Raw genomic sequence first — 27212 nt, 5'->3', positions numbered from 1 at the left:
CGAAGCGCCTACCGCCAGGCACATCTGCAAGCAGACACTGTTTATTTTCCCGCAAATATTTACGAGACAAGTATGCATTTATGGAAAAGCAAGAGCTACAGGCCTCACTATCTAATTTCAATGTCTGAATCCAACTGTGCCAATTAAAATGAAGGGTGAAAACACAACACCCCAAAGCATTTCTTATGACCCTGCAGAATTGATATTTTTCTTGGCAAATTCCTTTGGTTTCTCCAAATGTCAGCTCGGGTCCAGCCCACGAAGAGTCCCGAGGACAGGGCTGGACCGTGCCAGCCCCGGGAAGCCTGACTGCGGGATTTTCTGTCCAGAGCCGTGCCCGTCACTTGCCTACTCTTCGGGGGGAGTGCTGCCTCCCCTGAATCTGGGAGGCCCTGAGCCTATTTCTTTTCTCATTTGCTTCTCTAAAACCTGGCGCTGCTTTCTGCCAACAGAGTTGAATTATCACCTAGTGAAGGAGATAACATTACGCAGACCCACTGTGGCTGGTGGAAAGCAACCTGCAGAGAGATGGATGAAGAAAATGATACTCACTATCTGGAGGAGACAATGGAACAGGGGTGGAAGAGCTAGCAGGAGCCACTGAGAAAAGAAAAATGAAAGTGAAAAAAAAAAAAGGGAAAGAAGCTCATTGAGGCAGACAGACACTGAATGAAAAAATCCAAGACCCGACCCAGGGGTGTCAGCGGCCGAAGCTGAAGCGGGTTATGGCGAGGAGGAAGGTGGCCCGTGGACCAGCAGACAGCTGGGCTCCCAGACTTCGAACCGGGAGCCTGTGTGTCTGAAAGCCCTGCGTTCAGGTCAGGGACTAGGCCAGGAGCAGCGACAGACTCCAACCCTGCCCGAACAAAGAGCCAATTCAGCGGGACCAGCTGCGTCCTCAGGCTCAGATATCAGGAGGAAAGGCAGCCTGGACCCCAGGTTAAGGTGAACGTGGGAAAAAGGCAGCTTTGGTTCTTCATGGGGTAGATGTCTGTATGTGCTTCTAGACAGGCCTATGTCTACACTCAGGGCACATACTCACAGCAAAGCCTGTATGCCTCACTCTCTAATCTCAAGTTCCAAAGAAACAGAAATGACTATCCCACTTGCTGTTTACCGCTGGGTGAGGTCCAGGATTGCTGGGCATCTAGATGATACTATAACCACTGCTGCCCTCCAAAGCTCTACAGAAGGCGATTCTCTGGAGGCTGCTGTGAGTGTGGAGACCAATGCAAGTAACACTGAGTGTTAGGCTCACTCTCTCTCGGAAGAAGGGAATGCTGAAGAGACCGGGGGTAAATAAAGTAACACTAACCCAACTTTCTGCTTGGAGGAATGTTAGAAATGGTGCATCGAGACATTCTGGACATTGAAAAGATCTTTAGTTTTTCACTGGCAAATATTCAGAGGTGATCCCATCAATAATCATAAAACCAAGTCTCCTTTGAGAGCAAGATGAAAATCTGGAAGAACATCACCTTGTCACCAGCATCGCCTTGGCGCACTCATGGTTTGGTCTTCCTTTTCTCTTCCAGATGAAGCATCTCATTAAACCACACGAGCAGAGTGTCACTGGAATCAGAGCAAGGTGCCCACTGAACTCACTGTGAGCTGATGGTCTGGTTAATTCCGGTGCAAGTGTATCTCTTTCTCTCTCCTTCTTTCTCTTGTACTTTTTTGGCTTGAATTGTTTGCATCACCGTCCATATTATTCTGGCAAAGGGACGGAGTTTTATGTGTTTTAGAATGCATTTAGTTTATACTTGGAACGTGCCATCTAGGGGGCAAAATGTGAAGACAAAAATCTCAAGATGCCTCTTTCAAAAAGTAGAGACTCCTTCATGATCTTTACACCCTGAAAGAAATTGTCTATTTTGCTTCGTGGTTCAGAAGCGAATTAAGAGGCGACGTTCAGGCAACGAAATTCTGAAGGTGTGTGGCTCGATCATGGAGGAAAGGATGCATAACAATGGCCACATCACGTCTTTAGGGCTTCAGCAGCTCTTGTGGGGAAGCAGCGCCTCCCAAGGCAAACAGAGGTTGTGAGCTTTCCATATAAAAGCTTCATGACAACATGCAGACATCTGGCCTAAAAATACATGAAACAGGGACATTCTTCCAGGCAGGAGCTCTATTTATCTGTTTGGAGTCACTGCTTCCTCGTTACCTTCACACACATTTAGGAACCGCACAGAAAGGGATCTTCAAACAGGTGAGCCAGGCTCTCTGATATGGCAGCTCAGAAGCAGGACTCTTTGAGGTATTTGTGGCTTTGGCTAGTTTCACCTGCTCATCCCTACTCTGACATGGTCATGCCCCTGCATGGGGATAAGTCTATTAAGGAACCAAGAAAGCAACCCCATTATTGGCACATCTCAAGGAACTTCAAGTGATTAATGCAAAATGCACCGGCTCTCACCCACCGCCTCCTAACTGGGGTGGGGGGTGGGTATGGGGGTGTCTGACAGCCATGACTCTGTTCAGTATGACAGTTTATTGAGCCCGTACCTTCTCCCCCTTGGGGTGAGGGTGCTCCTAGGGCCTAACTCCAGTGTCACGGCATCAGGGCGTGCATCTGCACCCCAACATCATGGGAGGGGAAAGCACGGTCAGTGGGCGAGACGAGCCAGTGTCAGAGACCAATACCACCTGGGCTTGGTGGAAGCATGCAGCTACATGGATGGCTGATTTTATTTACCTAATTTCAGACAACTTTGGTGCCTTCTGAGGAAGGGGACTGAGAACTCAGAGAGGTCCTTCCTAAAATGCGCCCTCACTTCCTAGTAGAGTGAGTGAGTATTGGCATGGCAGCGGAAGATGCTGGAGCCAGTCCCCCAACTGTAGCCTACTTCAGGATGGGTCCAGACACCCCCTTGGGCTAGGCCCTCACTTCAGCTCTTCTAGGAAGGTCACGAGGGTACAGGAAAGACTGTAACAGCCACCTTTCATTAGAGTATGACGTTCTGTGTATCCCTCGAGCTCTTAACCCACTTAAGTTCTTGACAAAGGCGCTCAGCGCTAAGGCTCTGCCATGAATCTCCTTATTTAGAAGTTTGATTTTTTAGGCCATAACTTCATGAGATGATTGAGGAAACTGACTTCGCATGCCACTAGCAATGCCTGCTGCTGTGCCATTCATGACCTACTAGGAATGGACAGCCGGCCGCTCTTTTCCAGAGGGGTTCTTGGAATCTTGGTGCAGGTAACAACAAGGTCTGGAGGTCTCTCTTTTTAAATTAAACACTGACTTTTAAAACATAGCATCTGCTTAAGAAATTCTCACCTTTGTAAGGGCTGAACCGGCAATGAATGAAAACCACGGATGGGCTTTGAAGTCTAAGACCCAGTTACCCTTTTTCAGTACTCAGACCCCAGGTACTGGTTAGAAATGCAAAAGGAAGCCTCATCTCGGCCTTCCTCTCTGTCACATAACTGAGCCACCGTTCCTTTACTGATAAAATCCAGAATCACGGAAAGTGAAGCTCAGATTAAGGGTCCAGGAGGAAGGTGCTCTCAGGGTCAGAGGTGCTCCTTCTGAGTTTACTTGGGGCACAGCTGCTGCCAGAGCAGAGAGCTGTCAGTCTTGACCTGACAATGCCAGTCCCCAGTCCTGACTCCTTCCAGAACTGGTTCATTCAGGAACCATGTCTGCTGAGATCATGGATTTAGCAGTTGCTCAAAATCTCAGAATGCCTACACTGAGCTCCTTACTTTCTGCTGTTGCTGCAATATTTCTGAATAAATTTTAAAAAGATAAGCTTCCCTGAGTGCCTTTCAGGAGCTGGGAGTTTTTTATGAAAAGAGTGTGCAGTTTTCTGAATACCTTTTCTCTGAATCTCTCCGGGTAACAGGGTAACACTCCCCTTCACTATTCTGAGCTCAGCCCAGGAAGCAAGAGGCTGGGCTCAGCGGGAGTGGTGTTTGGGCATGTCTCGCAGGCCAGGTCAGACCCCTTCGGCCCCGGAGCAGCGGCCCAGCCTCCTGTAACCCTTGCTCCTTATATTCACTATTTGCAGCTTACATGTCCTTCCCACGGAGAATTCCCCCCACCCCCGCTCCGCTTATGCTGGATGGTGACGTTACTAAGTGGCCAGTCAGTCTTTCCCAAACACGACATGCACGTTGCAAGAACCTAGTGCTGAAGAACAGAACTGGCCGGAAGTGGTCGTTTAATGCCCCGCAGCTGCCTGCAGGACGTACCTGTGACTCGGAGCCAAAGCTCATGCTATGCTTTCCAGCTGCAGCTGCTGCTTGGGCCTCCCAGAGCCCTCCGGCCACCATAGACAGAAAAGGGAAGGGGCTATGAGCTCAATTCTTTTATCTCCTAAAAGCAAATGTGAAAATCCTTTCAGCTGCTTTTTCCTGGAAGGGATTCTGAATCCCTGGTGAGGCTGTGGTCACTTTCCTGGCATCCAGGCAGAAGGTGAGGCGGTGCTGTCGTGTGTTACCCGGAGACCCCCTGCAGACTCCCACCGTGCTTGGCTGGGCACGCATCAGCATTGCCATGGGGTAATCGTCACACACAGAAATTAATAAATAAACACAACTTCGAAGGACACAAAAGTCGCATGCTCTAGAACAGGACGCGTGTTAGCCTCTTGGAGTAAAACCTACAGACATTAACAAGATCACAACTAGACTAAGGTCAGTGTGGTTAGGGCCCGGACGGTATCATCTACTTCAGCCTAGGGGACAAAAAAAGGGACCGGAACTAAATTAAGAACTAGGACTAGCGGATGTTAACACTATCGAAACAGATAATGAGGTATGAAGAGGCACTTACGTGGAAGAGGGCTGTCTGCATTTCCCATGGATGGAACACAGACGAAAAGAAAAGACAAGAGACAGACCCAAGGGGAAAAAAAAAAAGATGTAAAAGAAATGAATAGGCTCTGCAAGGCACATGGAGCTGGAAATTCAAATTATCAAGTTATTTCAAATCCAGAAAGAAGCAATTCCTGCAGAAGGAAGATGAGGCGGGCCTTCTGTTTCTGGAAGAAGTACAGGGTTGCTTTGCAGGCCTCTGGCTTCGAAGAGAAGGAGCGAGGGGTTGCCCTGTGTGCGTGCTAAGCCCAGGAATCAGAGAGGACCCAGGGAGCCGTGAGCGCTCAAGGAGTCTGGGTTTACTGCCCCGGCTCCAGCTGGGTGGGCGCACTGTCCTCCCAGGGCAGCAGTCTGGGAGTGTGGAGGGTGTTCCTGGAGCACGGCTCGTCCAGAGCTGTTGGTAGGACGGGAGGGAAAGCATGGTGGCATGGTGTAAGGAAAGAGGGAATGACGGAGGAAAGCAGATGCCATCCTGAGTGCATTAGGAAGAAGTGCCTCTCTCGAAGGAGGCCACAAGGGAGGGAGACCCTGATGTATGCTCGTGGCAGGAGGGAGGGGGAGCAGGAGGCGGAGGCCTCAGCTCTCCTTCCCCTTTTGCGTTGCTGGGGTCTTGCTACTGCACATATATCCCAGAGTGGTCTCTTTTCTACAATGTAATATCTCTGCTGCATCAAAAATCCCACGACTAATTACATGAACCATCACTGTCTTTTCCCTCTTCCTTCAAGTCACAGGGTGCTTTAGGGCCTTTGTGACCTGAGTCAAAAAGCAAAATCTGCCACATCCCTCCACAACACGCTGCCGTGCCCCTGCCCAGTTCCCCAGCACGAGGCGCCAGTGTTTCCCTCCCTGGCTGCCATGCTAGCAAGTGGGACCAGCTACTGCGACAGTGTCACCAAGCTCTTTGGGGAAGACTGCATAAGGGGCTAGATAGCAGCCATCACTGAGGGCCACGGGGCTAGGAGGCGAGCCCTCCCTGAGCAGAGCAATCTGAAAGACAAAAAGCTGTCATCTGAACAAAGGACAGGGCAGCTCAGGGTCCCCTCTGTCCCCCGGGAAAAGTGGGTGGGTGTGGGGAAGAGACAGGGCGCCGCTTGTACTTACGGACTGGCTGAGTCTTGAACTCGGAGGCTGTGCTGATCTCACCCAGACCCTTGCCGTTGAGGGCTGCCAGCCGCACGGCATACGTGGTCTCAGGCTTCAGGCCCACGATGGTGACAATGCCCTCCATGTTGGCTGTTGTGAGAAGATGAGAAGGATCACAAAGGACGGAAAGCCTATTGGTAAAATGGTGTAGTTGCTGTGGAATACAGCACAGCGGGTCCTCAAAAACGTGAACCTAGCATTACCATGTGATCCAGCGATAGCACGTCTGGGTACACACACAAAAGCTTTGAAAGCATGGACTGGAACAGACACCTGTGGGCCCAGGTTCACTGGAGCATTGCTCACAAGAGCCAAAGGGTGGGAGAGCCCTCAGTGGGTGAGTGGATACCCAGAATGGGGTGTGATACGATGGAGTATCAGTCAGCCTTAACAAGGAACGAAGCTCCGACATGTGCAACAGTGTAGATGAACCCCAAGGACATCAGCTAAGTGCAATAAGTCAGACACAAAAGGACAAGGACTGTAGGATTCCACTCACAGGAAGTACTTGGGATAGGCAACTACCCAGAGACAGGAGTAGAATGGTGGCTGCCAGGGCTGGCAGGAGGTGGGAGGGGAGTTAGTGTTTAACGGGCGCTGAGTTTAGGATCACGAGAAAGTTCTGGAGATGGATGGTGGTGACGGTTGCACAATAATGTGAATGTACTTAATGGCATTCAACTTAAAAATGGCTAAAATGGTAAATTTCATATTTTACATATTTTGCTACAACAAAAATAGAACTAGAAAGTTAATTATACTTGAATTTTTAAAAGATATAAAAAAGGGAGGAAATCCAGCTGTAGCAATGACAAAGAGAAAAAAAAAGAAGCCAGTTGGACATATCGTAACAAGGGATCAACTCGCCATAAAGTTGGTGTGAGATTTCAGAGGGAAGTTAGGGAGGTAAAGAGATTGTTTTCTCCTGGCTCCAATCCTGACAGCACAGAAATTCCTCCCAGGTGCCCCCCACCCCAAAAGCTGAAGGAGTGATGGAAGCTTCCTGGTGAAACAAATTCTCAGTAAAACGCGATCAGGAGGTGGCTGACCCTGTTACCAGACAGGACTGGGATCCAAACTTTCTCCAGAAACAAAGCATACTTCACTGACGTATCCTGATTTAACCCCAAACGGAGAGTCAGACACAGTTATATACTCGGTCCTCTGGGCAAAATGGCCTGAGCTCAAACTGCAGGCATCAGGGTTATCTTCCAAACTTTGAGTTTGGGAATATATCACAGGATGGACTTAAGAGCAGACTTTTCTCTCAGGCAATTTGTTACTTGGTTAACACCGTAATTACACGACAGTCCCTGAGTACGCCAAGCAGGACTGGGGGGGTGCTGGCAGGGAACCTGCAGCCCCAGGGCACCCACAGGTGCAGGGCAGGGGTGGACCCCACTACTCTGGTTGTGCTCAGCACCTAAGCAGGGCTTCTGCTTGGAACGTGGTTGAGATGGCCCCATCCATCTTAGCATGGTCCCGAGAAGCAGGTCCCGAGGAACCAGGGGACAGAAGGCCAACAATTCTAGAGGAGATTCGACCGTGCCCTAATTCTGGAGGGACAGGGTTGGTGCTGCAGCACAGGAAGATGAATGGATGGCAAGTGTTGGACTGTGGCACCCTCAGCCGGTGAGAGCAGAGTGCCACGCCACCCCAACGGGCAGTCAAGGTGTCTGGACCCGGGGTGAGTGCCTGCCAAACACCGAGCAACCCATTCTTCTAAAGGAAATGCCGACTCTTCCCCACTTACCTTCTTTGGCATCATACCACTTGAAATGCCACACTTCCTCGCCCACTGCTCTCCACTCAGCCTTGTATTTGAGGATGGGCACCCCACCTGTGGCCTCTGGTTCATCAAACTGCACCTGTGCTGTGCTAGAGTATGGCTCCACCTGGTCGATGGATGGTGAAGATGGGGTGTCTGTGGGGAGGGCACATTTGGAGACCCAGGTGAGCCCCATTAGATCCAGGACATGACTCTCAGCCGCAAAGCACGTCTCTCATTTCTGCTCATTCTTGGGAATCTTGTCGCCTATATCCTGTCCCCCGGCCCACCTCACCATAGGACTCTCTCCCAACCTGCCCTGTGCCCACACCCTTGAGCCTCCACAGGCTCCCTGCTTCTGGACCCTCTGCCTTTGGCTATCCTGGCCCTTTCTTCTTTCACTCTCCTGGTGTCACCAAAGGGCATGGAATAGGCCAGCAAGGGTAAAGGTAGGGCATCCATAAGGGGTACTCACCTGCTTGGACAAGGATGAACTCCAGAGACTCCTGTCCAATGCGGTTTACCGCAGTACAGTTGTAATTTCCGAAATCATTTTCAGAGTCTGGGGTCACCTGTGGAAAGAAGGAGCTTGTGGGTTATATGTGTCCCATGGAGCGGCCACCGACTCAGATCTTTATTGGATGAATTTGTAAAGAACAGAACCAGGAAAACATGAACCATTAGCTCCAGCCCAGCCTTAAGCCAGAGAGAGTTGCCAAGGGGCCAGTGCTGAGGCTCAGTTTCTTCTGTAGCTGATGGCTCCCCTGCTCAGGATACCAGAGAAGCAAGGGAGAAGATTTTAGCTGCATACAGGAGCCTATCCAGAGTCAGACTGTGCCTTCTCCCCGCGCCCCGGCATCCACCACGACCTACCTCCAGATAGCTGGCGGACGGCGTGTTGTAGATCTTGATATTACTGTAGTTGGAGCTTGGCAGCAGCTGACCATCTCGAAACCATGAGATGGTGGCACTGGGGTAGGCAAATACCTCGCAGGTGATGTTCACCTGGTTCCCCTCCCAAGTGTACACAGCCACGGGGCCCTGCAGCTTGGGGGCATCTGCAAGGAACAGCAATGCCTATCAGGAAGACCACGACTACAGAGGAGCCCTGCACACCCCATCTCCTAGCCCCGGGAGGGCGGCGTGCCCTGAAGCAGAGCCAGTGCCAGGGTGTAGTAAAGGTCAGGCTGGTTCAGCAGTCCTGTGAGCTGAACAGGAAGATGGAGGGCTTGTGAGCCTGTAAGAAGCCTGGGACAGTGTGAGGGGAGGACTTGGGAGCAGAGCTCTGGAACGGCCTCGGGCAACCGTCACAGGGAGCGTGAGCAGAGCTCTGGGGCACAGCTCAGGTCCTGGCTGCTCTTGTCCCCTTCCAGCCTGACCCTGGCTGGTCCCCACCCCCTCGCATTTCCACAGCTGCTGCTCACACTGCACTTCCAGGTACATGGACTGGGAGTCCTGGCCGATGGTGTTGCTGGCGGTGCAGATGTATTCTCCGGCGTCTGTGTACTGGATGCTCTTCAGGGTCAGGGAGGACAAGCGGGCGTGGCTACGCACCACCATGTGCCCGTCCAGAGTCTGCCGGGAGGAAAGAGAGAGCGTGAGAGCCCGAGGCAGGGCTGGGGGTAGGAGACTGGGCCATCTCTTGTCTGGGACCAGTCTCACATCCTCTCCCCAAGCTGTGCCCTTGTCTCTTACTTAAGGTCCCAAATAGCGTGGGAGGCTCTGGAGAGCACCATGGGAACTTGAGTGTATCCAAAATAGAAAATGGGACCCAGTTTATACGAAGCAGCCTACACTCTGTGACAAGATCGGTTTGGGCAAGGACAACCAAGGTCCCCCAAGACAACTTTGTTTGGCACATCTAAGATGGAAGCAAAAGCCCTGGCCAGCAGATCCAGCAGCAACAGCTTTGCTTCATGAGATTCTGGGAAACCTGCACCCTACGCTTTCCTTCCAGGAGTCTGCCCATCTGCCAGTTCCATGGGGCATGCATGCATAATGGGAAATCTGAATGTGCCAAATGCAAGAAATCATACAAGAAACCTATATTTTTGCAGATGTCTCGCTTTCTTGAAGGCTTAAAAGTAAAATTATTTCATTCAAGAGAAAGTCCAACAACTCGACGATCAGGAGCTGTTGAGCTGGAAGTGAGGGTCACTGGGTCACTGGGTCCCCTTTCCAGGGACAGTGGCACAGAGTCCCAGGAAGTCACCACCAGATTCTATGTTCTAGCCCTTGATACAATGATTGGCTTCCTGAGTCTCTGGAATTCCAGTGATTGGTCAAACAAGCTTATGATCCCTAGGCAATGGGTCCTGGAATACTTCCAAGGGGCTCCTGCCTTGACACTCGAAGTGAAATGGTTGCTGGCCTAGGAAAAGTCTGGGCATGTTGCCCAAGTTCAGATCCTCAAGAAAGTTGGTAATCTGAAGAAGGAGTCTTGCTCCTTGTAGGCTGCGCCACACTCTTATCTCCGGCAAATGATATTCTGTGGAGATGGACAGGTGCGTGCTCTGCGTATAGCATCTGTCGTCCCATGGGGTTGGGCCTTTAAAGAATGAAAGAGCACCTGTTCCATTCAGGTTCTTCGGACGTGCTGGTTTGGAAGCCCGAAACCCAGAATTGCAATGTCACACACAGCCGGTTTGGGCAGCTCAAAAGCAGGGTCCCATGGGCCTTGTGGGGCAGTCTCCGAAGACTTGTCCCAAGAAGTCCCTCTGACCATCACAAATGGAATTAATTCATGTCAGGCATTTAAGCCCCATTGAGGTTCATATCTGAAAGCTGAAACACCACTGCTGGCAAGGAGACAAAGAGCCAAGCAAAATCATCACTGCCTAAGGGCCACTCCGCTCTCAGAGGAGTGCCTGATGTCCATGGCTCTCAACTCCCATCTGACCTGTAAGTCTGCAAGGCTGACTGGTTGAGGAGATGCCACACATTAGTAAGAGATGACAACAGACAGGTGTGGAGCACTTGACTAGAACACCTTGAGACATCCAAGGGTCCCCGGATCCTGGGACCCCCCCTTTTCTTTTTAAAGACTTTATTTATTTGACAGAGAGAGACACAGCAAGAGAGGGAACACAAGCAGGGGGAGTGGGAGAGGCGGAAGCAGGCTTTCTGCTGAGCAGGGAGCCCGATATGGGGCTCGATCCCAGGATCCTGGGATCATGACCTGAGCCGAAGGCAGACGCTTAACGACTGAGCCACCCAGGCACCCCCCGGGACTCCCTTTACTTGTGAGCTGACAGGGTTGTCCCAATACATCCCAGTGGCAACTTCCAAGAGCTATACAAAAATTAACCTATCAGTCTAAACGAGTGGCCTTGACAGCATCCCTGCAAGTATCTCTAAGGGCTGACCTGACATGTTTGTCACTCCTGTCTGGCCCAAACACAGCAGGATAAAGGCAGAAAGGGTTTGGGGTCTACCCTCTGCCCTTCTGGTTATCTCAGAGAGAACATGGGTTCAGCCGACAGTGACACCAGCCAGTGGCTGAACTATGAATGTCTGTCATACAGACGGAGCTTGTCTGTATGGGGCTCAACACCCACAAACATGGAAAACTAACCAGATCTTTGGGAAGTCAAGAGAACATTTCCATAATGGACACAATATTACAGCAAAAGATGCAAAGAGAGTCATGTAGGTAAGAGTAGGACAGTAACAAACAACAACAAAGCAGGGCATGAACAGTCTACTCAGAACATTCTAGAAAATGTTTGAAGAGAAACTGGGAAGTGGTTTCATTGACAGTCATTCTCTTCTCCCCTTCTATGTGGTCTAAATTTCTCTACGTGGAAAAGTTTTCTCATTTAATGGTGTCAACAGACCAGGAGACAGTCCTCTACAGAGAATTCTTATTTTGCAGTGGCTCAGGACAGGATTGATGACGGGAATTTGTCAGATGCCCAGTTCTCCCTCCAAGGGGAAGCACATAGACTCCAGTGCAATTAGACTGTCTCCCTCTGGAAAATTTTACTCCAGGACCAAGTCAGGGAGTGCCAGCTATAAGCATTCCAGACAGGGCTCATGCTGATAGTCCAGGCTTGCAGAGCAAGCAGATGATCTCTGGGCAAGAATGGAAGCACAGCTGGGACAAGAAGACCCTGTTTTGCAAAAATAGCATGAACGGCAATTACAATTATTCTTCTCATCAAAACATTTTTTGCATCCCTTCTTCCAGGTAAAAGTGTTAATTTTCTGAGCTTACAGAACGAAACTGGCCACAGCCCAAGCCTTCTTTGGAGCTCATCTGGACTTAACGGTCTTCATCTCTGAATGAGACAAATAGGAAGGAATGGGGCGGCACTCTCTTGAAAGTCAATTATGTCCAGAGTGAGATACTCAAGATAAGGATACTTCTGGAAAACAGAAGTGAGTTGTCTGCTTTCCTGGGAGTAAACCTATTACTTCCACTTATAATAATAATTCTCGTAACCTCCCTTAATGCTCCCTGATAAGTCTCACCTCCCCCTCCAGCCAGGTTTAAATCAGAATGACAGGGGAAGATGCAGAAGGCCAAACAGAATGAAATCTGTAATTGCTCAGCAGTGGCTGATAATGAACCCTTCTTCTCTCCCTTTCCCAATCCCAATGGGTCCATGACTTTGGGGCCATAAAACACCCAGCCTGGGACAGCACTGAGCGATTTCTGTGCCACAGGAGGGAGGCATTGCGGCAAGATACGCACTTGACTACGGTCCCCATGACAAGGAAGAAGGTAGGATACAAAGAAAGCTTATCAGACACTAGATTTGATCACAACAGTGTGTTCCCGTGCAGAAACCAGGATCAGTGCCCGGGGACAGGGAGTCAACTATTCAATATTAAACAGCATTAAATATTTATAGCCCCGACTTGAGCACATGAGTTATGCGTTCGGAATAATTATCATTTCTGGAAGACTAAGAGGATAGGGTTACCTGATTAAAATACAGTGTATAGGACTGCTGTAGTCTACATTTATACTATTACAATATCAAAATTTCCTCTGGAGAAGAGAGGTTTTTAAAAAATATTTATGGGTTTGATCCTTGAACCTCATCTAACCCATTTTATTTCACTGTCTGTCACTTAATCACGCAAATCAGTGAAAAAATGATAGGCATGATTGTAATTAGGGTCTTGGGTGTGTGACCTTAAAATCCTAAGATTAACATTTAGCTTCAGTTTTCAAACGAAGTCCCACATTACCCGAGCTGAAGCAAGTAGTCAGAGAAATCTCAAAGGCTAGATGCTACTGACTTCTAAAAAACATAGAACCACTTGTGCCAAATCATGCTAATCTCATAAATTTAATGCTCTATGAAAGTGACATATGCGTGTTTAGCAATTTGGGCAAACCAAGGAGAGATGTCGTCTGCATTGCTTTGACATGAAAGGGGATGTGATGTGATCATTTACCAAGACCAATCATTATAAAATAAGCGAGCAACAAGATGAGTTGAGCTGGAAAGGGTTGAGTGGGTTTTTAGACCACTAACTCTGTGGCTTTATGACCCAAAGCCACATTAACCAGGTGAGAGTCCAAAAAAAAAAAAAAAAAAAAAAAAAAACCTCGTCATTTCAAAACGCTTGGCCTGGGAATTGGAGCGATTTATTTCTGTAAGTATAATTACCTGGATGTGATTTTACCAGTACCAGCAAGAGAATAAGATCCAATTTTAAGAAGTAATAAGGATTTGTTCATCCACTCCCAACACAGCTTGCTTGCTCATCCTAAAACGACACTATTGCTAAGTAACGTCTACCACTATCGACCTATTCTTTAATCTAACTCTAGGACTAATTAGTTTAGCATGTCTGGTTATTGAACTGGAATGGTGAGTTAAACTAGAATGCTTTCAAAAACTAAAGACTGGCTAGTGGTCAGGTAAGCTATACCTCTTGCTTCTCTGGTCGAGTCCACGAAGCCTGGAGAGAACAAGATATAAAACACAACAAGAAAGCAGTAAAATTTTACAACATGTTGCTTCAGAGAATTGATGTATCACACTGCATTCCGTGCACATGCAGCAGCTTTTTAACTCAGAACTTTGTCCAAGGCCCACTTTCAATGGTGTGTTTATGACCCAGCTTAATTTAGGAGTTAGCCTATGTTCCGTTTTTCCCCCCTTCTGCACATTAAGGTGTATCACTCAAAGGAGCAGGCTTTCCTAATCCTTGATAGGCATACATACGGACATCAGCAGACGTAGTTGACTGCTCCTGATCTAAAACGTCTTGAGCACTTCTCGTCGTATTTCGTGACACTAGTAATATGAACCACAACATCTAAAAATACCCAGAGGGCAGGTTTCCTCCTTTGGATTCTATCAGACAGTCTACCACAAAACTACTAATGCCATTTTGTGCTCATGCATTTCTCTAACTCGTTGCATGCAGCCTATTAAAAATCAAGTTTATATCTTTAAAAAAAACAAGGAACTAAGAGAGGAGCAGAGAGGTACATTAGGAATGGTACGCATGAAGTCCTTAAAGTTGTGGGTCAGGAAACTTTCAGGCCAGCAAGCTGCTGCCCCAGGCTCCAGTCGGTTCTTTAAGAGGAATGACCAGATGGCATGCAGGCCCGAGCGTGCGCCACCGTCATCCAACACGGCATTCACAAAGGAGTGAGTCAACCCAGAAGCACAGAGGCTTGGGGATTTTCCTGCCCACATCTAGAGATTTTACTTGTCCGGCACTTGGGAGTCTATGATGCTTATGGTTTTTCTGTTTTCATACCGGGATTCAAAACCATCATACCTGCACTGTTGTTTTTATTAGATGGCATGAGTGCCTGGTTGTCCCTGATGTTCAGATGGAGAAAGGAAAGAACAGATGCCAGAGACACAGCGACGCAATCCAGGAAATGCAAATGAGTTAGCGAACATTTAGTAAGAGTCCACTAAATGCGAAGTGCTTTTGTGAGAAACGAGGGAAATGTTGGATTGTGTCACATGATGTTGGAATGAAGAAAGAAGTGAGAACAGAGGAACGAACATGCAGAGACCAAAGTGACAGTGGGCCAACATGTCAAATGTGGTTGAGAGGTCCACATCACTGAGAAGCTTGTCTGTCACATGCCAGGGCTGCATGAATCAAGATCGTTTCTTAAGGGCTATATCATACGGAGTTATTTGTTTTTAAAATCTGATTCTTCTTGTGACTCTCCCAGATCACTATGGTTTTGTGGCTTTTAGAGCAAGTAATTGCTAGTAACAAGATGCTTCCAGTAGCCTGACCTCCTGCCCGTGTGCCTGGTGGAACGGTGGGCTATGCCTTGGCCCTGATCATTTGGTGATGGTGTGGCTCACCTAAAGACAATCTGATATGCACACGGAAAACACATTAGGATAGGACTGATCATGCTCCAGAAATTTTAACTTCCAGTTTCTTTTAATATTCACGTTTTACTATCTCACACACAAGTCTACGGGAATATGTAACTGAACTAGAGTAACGCATCCCTACAGTTATCCGAAAGTATTACCTGCTCTACCTTTGCCCACACGCAGAATACGCCAGACTCTAACTGCTCAACGCAGGCACCTTTTCCAGTGTTTATATGTGGGCACCTACGTTGCACGAAAGAGGAATTCTTCTCAGGGACAGAAAGGTCCCGTTTGCAGTGAATCCAGAATTTCAAAGGTCTCTCTTATTTGTGGGATTTGTAGGGTACTCTGTCAGCTAAAGACTCGAGGCTCATGAAATTCCATTTTTTCTCTCTCTTTTGATCTCAACTCTTTGACCCTCTTCTTTTCCTTAAATATTAAGGTTTCATATGAATTTCTTTACCAGTCATTTCAAAGTCGTGTTCAAATAAGAAGTTCGAATAAGCACACAGAAAATGTGTTCTGCTAGCGACAGATTGTGCAAATCATCCTCCAAAGGTCTCGCTCGGTATGTAAATGGCACCTGGAAGTTAGCCCCACTCACTCACATACCCAGCAGTATTTAAAATGAGTCTAGGTGGGATGAGCAATGAAATGATGCGGGCGCGCAAACTCTCTTTGCATCTGCATTATCACAATGACCTCCAGACACATTGATCAAACTGACCCATTATGATGTTCAAATATGGTTTGTTTTCTTTTTGGTCAACATAATAGAGACTAACGAATGGATTAACTTTCAGACAGATGATCTACCCTAATGGTCTTAATGACCCAAATTTAGCTTAGCTCTTAGCGGTTGTTGAGCAAAACCAACTCAACCAGCTGAAGCTTAGCAGACTGACAGTAATCAATCTCGAAGGAGCAATTAGACTACCCCTGGAGACACAATCAGATAGGGTGTGACAATCAGGCTCAGTGAACTGGCTTTTGCTTGACTTTCTCCCCCCTTCTTTCTTTTAATGAAGAGGAACATCAGGGTCCATTAGAAAGTTACTAACACTGTGCCTATGGTTGAAAGCCTTTTCTCTCCTCTTCTCTTAAGAAGGGTAATACTAGACAAAGACTAGACTTAACTAAGCAATGAAGCAAAAGACCAAGCTGTTTTAATTCGCTTATTCTGTAAGCAACTTTATTAAAGAAACCATTGAACCTTCCACAAAGTCATCACAATCATGAGAAGCACCGTGGCGTTAGGGGCTCTACCTTCTGGGCCAGTCACCCAGAGCGAAGCCGTGAGAGCATTCTAAGGGCTCTGCACTTGACCTTGTCTCTGTCAACATTTTTATCAGAGGCTTGGACAAATATGTTTCATGTAAGTGTTCATGTGAGGTTGGAGGCAACAGCTAATACAGATGCTGGATGACAGCGCCTGGGGAAAGCTACTGAACTGCCTGCCTTTGGGCCTTGTGAAGTGGGGTCACCACTCACTGTTAGACCTCATTACTTTAAAAATGCATAAACAAAACAGGGGGATCCACGTGGCTTGAAATGCCTTAGACCTACAGACATCTAAGGATAGCTCCAAGGAAAGCCAGACTTGCCCGGTTAGAAAGATGGACTGAAATGTTTCTCAAGCCAGGAAGAGTGTGTATGTGGCATTTTTGGTCATCAAAGTGATTAGAGGTGGCTGCAGACATTTAGAGGGAAGAAGACTGGTAGTGCTAAATGTTTTGCAATGCACGGGACCATCCTAGGAAAGAAGAGCCTTCCTAAATTGCCATAGTGACCCCACTGAGAAACGCTGGGTTGCAACAAACAACACACAGTTTTTAGCAGAAATAAATATAAAATTCTGCATTTTTGGTGAAGCAATTAATTGCATGAGAACAGGGTAAGAGGATATGTGGCTTCAATGCACATAAAAAGAGCTGAGCATTTTAGTTGACCACAAGCTCAATATGATGCAAGAGAATGAGGAAATTGCTGCAGGACTAATACTTTAACCACCTGATGGCATCCAGAACAAGGGAGCAGTTCGCTGCACAGAAATCTGTGTTAGCTACCCCGGCACTGCAAAACTTTAGGGGAGTGCCAGTGGACTGAAGCTCCAGACCACCAAGAAGCACAAGGGGTGAACCCACGGCACAGGAAATGGGGAAGACCCGCGGGTGTGTCTAAGGGACGAAGAGTGGAGACTAATGGAAAATCCAAGAGCTCTCATCCAGAGGACTGAGGGGCAGAGGTGGGAAGACTGAGCAGTGGGAGGGGCAAGGAAGCAGACCTTCCTGATCGCCAGTGTTGGCCAGCTGCCTGTAGAGGACAGACACTGTCACCCTTCAGGGAGGGACCACGAGCCTTTCTGGTGGATAAGCTGCAAAGTGAGGGCCAGATGAGCCTGGACAACCTCAAATGTGACCTTCCTTCCTGACTTCTAGGATCTCAGCATTTTGTGTGGTCTAATTCTCAGGAGCCTTCCTGACCTTAACAGGTAGATACAATAGTCCGTTTTTATCTGCTTTGTGTATCATCCTGATTTTAAAAAGAAAATTGTTTCCCTTCACTCCTACAATATGGTGCCTCTAATCATCTTGATCCGAGTATATATGATTTACTTTCAGATGGAGGAGATCATGAGGGGCTGCTGCCAGATGAAAGTGAAACTGGTTACCCAGAGTCCAGCTGGCATGAATAGGTCCTCTTTGTTCTCTTAATTATGAGCTCCCCACGGTATAAGATGGACATCAAGCCTCTCTGATGTTAATATATAACTAATAGGAATGGCAACTTTTTTACATAGGGTTTCGTTTAGGCAAATATGTTAATGTGGTGTCATATCACTGGCTGGTTTGGAGGACTTGTTCTAACACAGGTTCATGCAAGTTCCAGTAATGTCACTTCGAGGAAACTTGAAGGCAGTCCATAGTAAAAGAAACCACAATACAACCTATGTGGCTGGGCTTAGATAATTATCCCAGATTGAGACAAATGATCTACACTGATCATTGAATTACACAACCCCTACTTGGTCTGAGATGGTCTCTGTTGGGTACCTTTTGTCTCCGTATTTAGTAAGTATGAATGTGGATTAGTGCCTGGCTATTTGTTCTCATTCTGTAAAAATGAATTACAGATACAGGCCAGAAGTGCCCACCTATGAAAGAATTTAGGGTAGGCACAAATCTTAATAACCCTTCTGGTCTAGATTAGCTGTGGAGCTATTCCTAGAAAAGACATCGAATTTAAAAGCATCATTCATCTGGGATAGATATTATTTCTGTCCTTCACTGTAGGTCAACGATATGCACTGGGTCATTCTGGACAAATCACAAGCCTGGTGTAGAGAAATCTGCCGAGCAGCAGCCCTGTGGTTTAAGCCCTGAAATGTACATTCAATCCACGTAACACACACGATGGGAGCTGAAATCTGAGCTTAGGGTTTAATTCCAATGTTGATAAAGAAAGTATCCAAGTAAACACCACATTTCTTAATCCAGTTGGTTTTCACAATATCGAACAGCATATGTGAGTTTCAAAAATACTTAGCAGTTCCTTGAGTTTTTGTTAAGTCGAATTCAACTGTGGAGGTAAAACTTGTAGAAAATAATGGGCTTTTTGGAACAGCAATTTCTATTCCTTTTGATTTACTTTTGTTTTTTATTCGTGGGGCAGAAATCAGATCCTCAAATGCAAATCCCAAATGTGGGTCTGCTGTGTCACCCTATCTCTTTTTGACTTTATTTGAGTTTACCCTCTGTAGGGATTTCCTTTAGGCAGGCAGAAGAGTGAAGATCTATCATTTTTGACATGTGGTTAATAAGCAATCCATTATAAATGTTCTTTAAGGCTAAGGCCATTACCCCTGAATAGGTGACAAAGCTTTGGCCAACTAAAATGAAGCCCATTGCTACAGGGTATATGAGATGAGATTAGAGAAGTGCCATAAGAGGGTTTTAGTTGCTTTAAAACCAAGCTGCTTCTTCCTCCTGCTTTTGGCCCACTCAGCAGCAAAGAGCTACATGATGTGAGGATACCTCGATTTGTATATACTGTCAATAATAATGACAGCTTTCTGGTGGCCTATAAATCTACATGCTCTGAAGCTAAATCTTCCCAGTCATTTCAAATTGCCAGGAAGATTGCTACCATGTGCTACTGAGAGCTTAAGCTGGGAGCTTAGAATGTATCAGAGAACCCAGTGTAATCGTCATGTAGAAACTGCTAATTATTTTTGCCTTCAAAACAAAATGATATTCAAATGTGACCGAAAATACAGGCAGACACAAAGGCAACCAAGCTTTTGTGCATACAGTGCATGTACAGCGTGAGTCTACAAAACACAAGGAGAAGAGTTAATAGGGCTCATTCCGATCCCTGCTATTTCCGGGACACATTCCCTTCAGTACCCCTGAGATGATGATAGCTGGACCACCAGGCTCTTGGCTTCTCCTTGCTCCTCATAGCTCCGTACTCCTGGGTTTGAAAAGCACTACCCGCTTCCTCCCCAGAATATCTAACTTGACCATGCCCACGAACCTCACACCCTGTAGATCTATGCAGGAAATTGTGGCCCTGCCACTGCATGGGGACACTGATCAGGCCACAGCCAGGCAGGCTGGAGGATGGAGGCCATGGGACCTGGCGTGGCCTCCGGGGCCTGCAACCCATCTTCTGGCTCCCTGAAGAGAACGGGGCCCGGGCAGACAAGAATTGCTTCGAGCCTGCATCCCATGGCCCAGAAACTCTTGGTGATATCATACCTTTTCTTCACTGCTGATGTTCCGGGTAGAAGTCCTCCAGGTGATTGAGGGAATGGGGTCTCCCGAGGCTTCACAGGTCAGAGTGACTTGTTCCTCCAGTTCCATGGCAGTCTGGTTCTCTACATAAGTGATTTTGGGTTTTGCTGAAAAGACAAGACATGTTCATTAGTTTATCTGATTTTTTTTTTTTTTTTTTTAGTTNTACTTACTGAGTATAGGACCCTATTCTAGGTGTCGTAGGAGCCACAGAACTGAATCCCCATGGATGTACACCAAATAGGTGTGTGACAACTTCAATGTAAGAGCAATAACAGCAAGATTCCCTACAGAAAGAGCACCCAGGGCAGAGGGTGGAGAAGGCACGGGGCAGAGGAAGAGCACTCATCTGGCTGGAGCCTCCATGAGGAGAGAGCTTTCAGCCTGGGCCATGAGATCTTCAGTTTGTGGAACTTTGGGATAGAGAGTCATTCTAAGTGTAGAAAACTGCTTGATTGAGAGCAAAGAAGCAAGGACACGGGAGGAAGGCATTGTGGCAGGGGCGGGTGGTGCTGGGCCCAGGCACCGAGTCATGGACACCTGGTTACAGCGCTTGCTTTGAACGATCTCCGGGCACTGATGGAGGCCCACTGGCGGTGTTTGATCAGAGGAATGAAACGATCATCTGTACTTCAAGAAGGTTAATCTAGGAAAAAACTCAAGATGATGGAGAATGGAGAAAACCTTGGGGTGGGAAAACCAATTTGGAAGCTCTGACAGTGCCCCGGATGTGGCATAATGGAGTCCTGAACTGGGTGGTCCTGGGGGAGGGGGGGATGGGGGGCAGACAGGGAAGGGCAGCTTTGAGAGAGGTGCTCACGAAAGGCTTCACAGGAAGTGCCAAATGAACAGAGGGCGAAGGAGGCATGGCAAGAATCAGAAGAAGGAATGAGAAGGAGTGTAAGTGACTCTGAGCTTCTCACTGACTGGGAGAGCTGTGTTAGCACTGACTCAAGCAAGGAAATGGGACGAGAGATGGGATGGGGGCTGCGGAGTGGGCTGGGATAGGAAGGAGATGAGATGGGTTCATTTTCCAAATGTTTTGGGTAATGCCAGAAAACACAAGCATTCGAAAGCAGAGTTAAATGTTAAAACATTAGAGAAAATTGACTTTTCCTGATTTAAAACAATTATACTCTGAAATTGCAAAACCTTCCATAGAAGAGAAAAGATAACGCTGCACAAATGTAACTTATTTTACTAATGGGGAAAAAGACGAGGCTAGATAAACAAACAAAAAATCAAATTTATGGCTAATTTTTGAAAGAAGTGCATTTCCTTTACATTCAAATTCATGTGCTGCTCTCGAGTAGGTTAATAAACTGCCTGTACACTTTCTGCAAGTTGAGGCCCCCGGTTCTGCTTTAATGGCAAGGCTGTGCGTTTTCTGCAGCAAATACCTGCTTCTATATAAAATTACCCACGTAGGTCGAATATTCTGCTAGAGTTAATCTGTACTAAACAGCTTGCTTGGCAAGTCCTCTTTTGATGGCAAGCACCCAGGCACCTCTCAATCCAATGGGGCGAAATGATCACAAATTGGAATTGATGGAGTTCACCTGAGAAAGGTTTTCCCGTAGGAAGGTTTTGTGTCAATCTTGATACATAAGACTTTCAAGGTGGTCACAACTCATATTGAATGGACTGACTGTTAAGTGTGGCCAGACAGGAGGTTTGAGAAAGATAAAATAAAAGTTGAATTTCTACACTGTTAAAATCGCAGATGGAAAAGTGTAAAAAAGGGGCACCTGGGTGGCTCAGTCGGTTAAGCATCTGCCTTCAGCTTGGGTCATGGTCCCAGGGTCCTGGGATCCAGCCCTGCATTGGGCTCCCTGCTCAGCGGGGAGTGTGCTTCTCCCTTTGCCCCCTACCCTGCTTGTGTTCTTTCTCTCAAATAAATAAATAAAATCTTAACCTCTCTGCACTACAGAAGCAGCAAGGCTATTGTCAGAAGTCACTGAAGCCTTAGAATATTACCTTGGAGTTAGAATATCAATATAATTTATTGTCCAAATCAGGGCACTCTTGAGAGTGAAAGGGTTGCTCTGAATTATTACCCTGGGACAATGGGCATCATCAGGCAAACACGGACAGACGCAAGGTCACTTTCCTCTGCATACCAGCATCTAGAGGAACATCTCCAGGTTTTGTCAGATGGTACTTATACCATCTTAATTAATGTCTGTTGCAGGCCCTTGACTTTGGATCCCTGTTCTATTTTCCACCTGCTGCTATGGGACTTACTGCCTCAGATCGTTCCGTTGCACTTCTCCCCACGGACCCTCCTGTGAGCACAGATGTCCTGAGGACTCTTCCCAGCATGCAAGGCTCTTCTCTTCTGTCACGCCCATGCCTCTGCACCCTGCCACTGAGGGGTGGTCTCATCTGTTCCCACCCCAATCCAGGCTCCCGCATCCCTAGCCCAGGGAGGGCTCTGGGGCTCTGCTCTTCTGCACTGAGAGGCTGGACATGGCCAGGTGCACCTCCCTTCAGGCTGTACCCTGTGCTGTAACTCACAAAGGCTGCTTTGGTCCTAAGGGGTCAGATAAGCAAACCCACTGGTGAACCCGCCTCAGCCCACAGCAGCATGAGACCTCAAGAGCATTTGTGTGAGCATAACAGGAATATGAGGAGACAAAAATACTTTTTCAGAAGGGCCCATGGGGGAGAAAAGCAATGGAAATTCACTGCCAAATTTAAAGAAAGGTAGGATGTAACTACTTAGTAAAAAGACTTCTGGCTGATAACTAGGGCAACGCATGCTAGAACGTGTCCCTTTCTTAGGGAAAAATGATGACGGTAAGGTACGATTACGGCAGTCTCTAATTTAGATGTGCCCGTACATACTAATTGCCTTCCCGTCTTGAATCACAGGAGTTCTGAGCCCTATTCTACGATCCGAGCTACTGGTTTCTGTGTTGTTCTGCCTCACTGCCGCCAACTCGGCCGCCACTGGGGAACCTGCCCCGCTTCCTCCCCTAGTGCTAGGCCCCGTGGCGAGCCAAGGGGAAGGGGCAGGGCAGAGAGTGAAAGAACGAGGGAGCCCTACCTCGCTGGCCCCCCCCCAACCTGGTGTCCTGTCCTTATTACCAATCTCCTAAACCAAGGGAGGCTAGAGAAGCAGGGAGAGGAGGTTAGGAATGTGAAATGGAGAGGAAAAGCAGTGTGTACATGAGGGACCAGGTTACTCCAAAAAGGCTATGTGAACTCTCCCCTGGAGATCACAGAGAGGGATTCTCATTCTGGATGAGGGCTGAATTAGAGTCCCTAGGAGTCTGTGGTTTACTTACCTGTCTCTGCAGGAGTCCGGCCACCTCTCCTCTATTTGCTCTTCTGGACTAGCATCTATTCTCCCAGGGAAGAAGCTCTGTGTGTGTGTGGGGGTGGTGGTGCAGGAGGGGATGCCTGGTGAGGGAGGTGGGTGGAAAGACAAAGCCCGCCTTCCCACAGTTCCTGCATCCTACATTCATGCCCTGCCCCGTCAGCTCCTCCCCGACACCTGATCCAGCTCTTCACTCTCCATTGGCCCCACATGGCTCCTGACTCACTACGCACACCTCCTTCCTGGGGCACCCACCAGCACTAGAGAGAACCCTAGATCTGTGCCTGACCAGCCAAGTGCGAACTGAGTGTACCTCTACCGAGAAACCGTGTGACCCAGGGCGGCAAAGGGAGGACGCACTGACTTCAGTGTTCCCAGCCATTCTGTCTACAATTCAGACGTAGTCTGTGTTAAGTGCAGTTTCCTGGAGTAGTAACTCCCCTCTGCTAGCTCAGGGAAAGGGACTTCCAAGCCACCTGCCTGTGTTTGAACCCTGTCTCCTTGGGTAGGTCGCCTAATTCTCTGGGCTCAGTTTCCTCATTTGTGAAATAGGAACAAGAATGAAATCTACCTCAGTGTTGTGCTGAGGACTGAAAGTCAGTTACAGACTAACTGATACAGTCAGTATCAGTGCTTGATACAGTATAAGTGCTTGCTTCATGTCGGGTATTATTACTTTACGGAGCTAATATCCAAGAATTTCCCAAGACAAGTGATGGCTACACATTTCTAGACTCATCTTGTTGCCATTTGCACTGCGCTTCACTCACATAAAACAAAAGGCTCTGCCTTCACTGACGCAAATTCTAGCACCTACGATCTGTGAGACGCCGTCCTCGTAGCTGGGGGTACACGGTCCCTGTCTGCAAGGAGCTCACCATCAGCCTAACATGCATCCTTCCTGCCTCTGTGTCCTCGCCCATGCCCACCATTCTTGACCTGGGTAGCCCTGCTTGGGAAACAGCACACTGTTTGGGAAGACCTCTCTGCCTTCTGTTGCACATGACCACAGGTCTTCTTTTCCTCTAAAACACTGTGCCCATTGCCATTATGAAGTCCTTACAATGGGTTGTCATTAAAAATTTCAGCGTTGGTCATCCATGTTAGCCCGTGAGCCCAAGGATGAGGAGAGCGTGTCTGTTATTCATTCTCATCCTTCTGACAATGGCTGGGCCCACAGCTGGCTGACACTCTCTATTATAATTTATATGCTTCCATGTTCGTCTCCCTCCTCGTGTTTCTCAGAGTTAAAGGACCACATCATACTCATTTCGGTTGCTTAGTCACTATCTGTTAAATGAAAGAATATGTTAACAACGGGTCTGTCTTTATAATATGGAAGAACTTGAAATCTGAGTGGTGGGGAAGAGAATTAGAGAAAAAACTGTCAAGAATATTTCCCAAGGCCATTAGCTTTCACTCTCCAGGAAAGCCAGGTGACGTGAACCGAACTGATAACCAGTTTCTAAACCCAACTATCATTAATAGAGAAATAAGATTCACCTAAGATTAGCGGGTCCAACTGCACACAAGCACTTGATCTTTCAAAGGTCTACAATCAGGCCCCACAAGCAGGTCCCAAGCAGGTTCCCCAGGCACACACCATAGTGACCTGGGAACTCTGGCACCTAGCTGCACCATCTACAGTGGACCAGCGTACCTGTCTTTTTTTTTTTTTTTTTTTAAGAGAAAGGGAGGGAAGTGGGAAGGGGCAGAGGGAGAGGAGAGAGAGACAATCCCAAGCAGGCTCCATGCTCAGCTCAGAGCCTGATGAGGGGCTCGATCTCACGACCCTGAGATCATGACCTGAGCCAAAATCAAGAGTTGGATACATAACTGAACCACCCAGGTGCCCCATGTCTTTTTTAAAAACATGAGCAGAGAGGTGTTGAAAGCCAACAGGTTAAGCATTTCTCGGCCACAAATTCTACTTTCAAGGTCAGGTCAAAATACATTTCAGTTCCAAATGAATGGAAGTTAGCTAAGTTTATCAAGACAGAGTGAATAGAGACTGGGGGCTCTTCTCATGACTTTGATGGCACCGTTTCACACAGACCACGGAAAGAAGCAAGGGAGACACAGGAAGTCAGCCGGTTGGTCACTAATGTTTACCATGGGCCTTCCCGAGTCCAGCACTGTGTGGAGTGGCAGAGATAAAGCAGGAGAGAGACAGAACAGCCAGCACTCCACTATCTCGGTGTTTATACGCTTCGTGGAGGTCGGAGGCCACGATCCCCAGAGCAAATATGGAAATGAATCCAGGTCAGGTAGGATAAGTGTGGTGAAGAAGATACAGTCAGATCAGCGGAAGCACATCAGTGGAGGTGGGTGGGTGGTAGCGGTGTGGCAGCCGGGGCGGTGCAGGAAGGATTCATCGAGAAAGCAGGCTGAGCTGAGATGTGAATGGTGCAGGAGAAGAACGCGGTTCAGAGCAGATGTAGGGGAATGCCATTCCAAGCAGGAGAGGTATCAAGTGCAATGTCCCGAAGACAAGGAACAAGCTCAGCGTTGTCTAAGCCACAGAAGGAGGGCCTGAGTGTTGGAGAGTTGTCAGTATGGAGCTAAGTGGAGGAAAGATGAGGTTGGAAAAGAAGGCAGGGGCTAGCTCAGGTTAGGTCTCGCACATCAGGGCAGGGAGTCTGGATTTTCTTCTGGTGGCAACAGGAAACCATGGGAGGATTTTAACAGCAGACTGGTGCTTGAGATCATTCTGGCTACTGTGAGGAGGGGCTGAAGGGGACCACTGTGGGTTGGGGGGGGCGGGAGACCTGCTGCGAGGCTCTGTCACTGACCAGGAGAGGAGGTGGATAGTGTGGACTTGGGCTTAGGGGGTGGAGCTGGCAGACGTGGTTGCACCTGGAACAGATTCCAAGGCAGAGAGGATGGGGTCCTGCTGCTGGACAGAGTGTGCGGGTTAAGAGGAACTGTGGCAGAACAATGACCTTGACCCCGACCGTCCTTACCGAAGACTTTGAGGTGGATGGACGCATCCTGCTCTCCAGCCTTATTCTCGGCAATGCACACGTACTCAGCCTCGTCGTTCTTATCCACCTTTCTGATGGTCAGCTCAGAACTGTCATCGCTGAAGATGTACTTCTCATCTTCCTTGTCTTCTATCTGTTCCCCATCCCTACAAGGTGCAGAAATGCCAAGCGCCATAATTTTGACCACAGAAGTAAGATGTTTATTTTTAATCAGTTTCCACAGAATGCACACGGAGCCCATGGGAAAGACTCGGGTCTTCACAGAAAGTCAACACCCCAGATTATACTTTCACATACACACCTTTTCTTCCTCTACCCAAATGTCGGTTTCTGTCCAAGGGCTATAAACTTCCTACAAACATTCCAAAGAAGGCCTCTGGTTTTGCCCCACTGGAAGGGATCCAATGCCCAAGGCAAGAGAAGCTTACAGAAAGGCCTCCATGCTGCACCGAGAGCTGAGATTCCCAAGCAGCCCACACCCGTGCCACGGAAATGCCAATACAGAGCAGGCGCCACGCTCCCTTCTCCACGAGTCCATGATAAAAGGCACGAGCCGGTTTCTTACTTTGTCCAGCTCATGGTGGGCTCTGGGAAGCCTTTGGCATCGCACACCAGGGTGACGGACTGGCCGAGGTTGGCGGTGGCATTCACGATGCTCTGCCTGGCCTGGACGGTGGGCGGCACTGAAGGAAAGAAGAGCTGTCAGGGTGGGCTGTGAAAACCCGGAGGAACCCAGTGGCCTGGAGAAAAGGCACTTCCAGGGGACCTCAGGTCGGAGGGTCACAGCCTGGAGGTCAAGACTCCTGGGCAGCTTCAGGGTGGAATAAGGGATCCACATTCCGATGTGTCCTAAATAATTACTCCAAACTGAATAAATAAGTCACCCACAAACATGCATCAATGTTTCTCAACAATACAAAATATCATTATATGTAATATTAATATTGTTTTTAATAACATAGCTTTAAAAGCTTCATAGATAGGTTTTATTCCTTTTAAAATAGGATTCAACTTATAGCAGTTATTTACCATGATGTATTTTTTCAATCGATG

At 47.9% G+C, this 27212-nt stretch overlaps 1 protein-coding gene across 21 annotated transcripts in view; it reads right to left on the bottom strand.

Moving 5' to 3' along the window:
* NCAM1 (neural cell adhesion molecule 1) overlaps positions 1 to 27212 on the bottom strand; it is a 300907-nt gene that overhangs the window by 32833 nt on the left and 240862 nt on the right. For 5 of the 21 annotated variants that reach the window (XM_019807849.2, XM_034665769.1, XM_019807850.2 and 2 more), the window contains exons 6-13: positions 26725 to 26842; positions 26139 to 26305; positions 19818 to 19960; positions 9163 to 9313; positions 8612 to 8796; positions 8214 to 8310; positions 7724 to 7894; positions 5929 to 6060 (exon numbers count right to left, since the gene is read on the bottom strand). In XM_019807849.2, coding sequence (XP_019663408.1) covers positions 5929 to 6060; positions 7724 to 7894; positions 8214 to 8310; positions 8612 to 8796; positions 9163 to 9313; positions 19818 to 19960; positions 26139 to 26305; positions 26725 to 26842 — 1164 coding nt within the window. Of the gene's footprint in view, positions 1 to 552; positions 601 to 2508; positions 2512 to 4783; positions 4799 to 5928; positions 6061 to 7723; positions 7895 to 8213; positions 8311 to 8611; positions 8797 to 9162; positions 9314 to 13627; positions 13658 to 19817; positions 19961 to 26138; positions 26306 to 26724; positions 26843 to 27212 lie in introns of all 21 variants that reach the window. The other 16 variants (XM_034665766.1, XM_019807846.2, XM_034665767.1 and 13 more) reach the window with 7 other exon arrangements.

Source organism: Ailuropoda melanoleuca, chromosome 8, assembly GCF_002007445.2.
Source record: "Ailuropoda melanoleuca isolate Jingjing chromosome 8, ASM200744v2, whole genome shotgun sequence".
NCBI classification, from domain to species: Eukaryota; Metazoa; Chordata; class Mammalia; order Carnivora; family Ursidae; genus Ailuropoda; species Ailuropoda melanoleuca.
The sequence above is the reverse complement of the archived record's forward strand: the minus strand, read 5'-3'. Positions and strand labels throughout refer to the sequence as shown.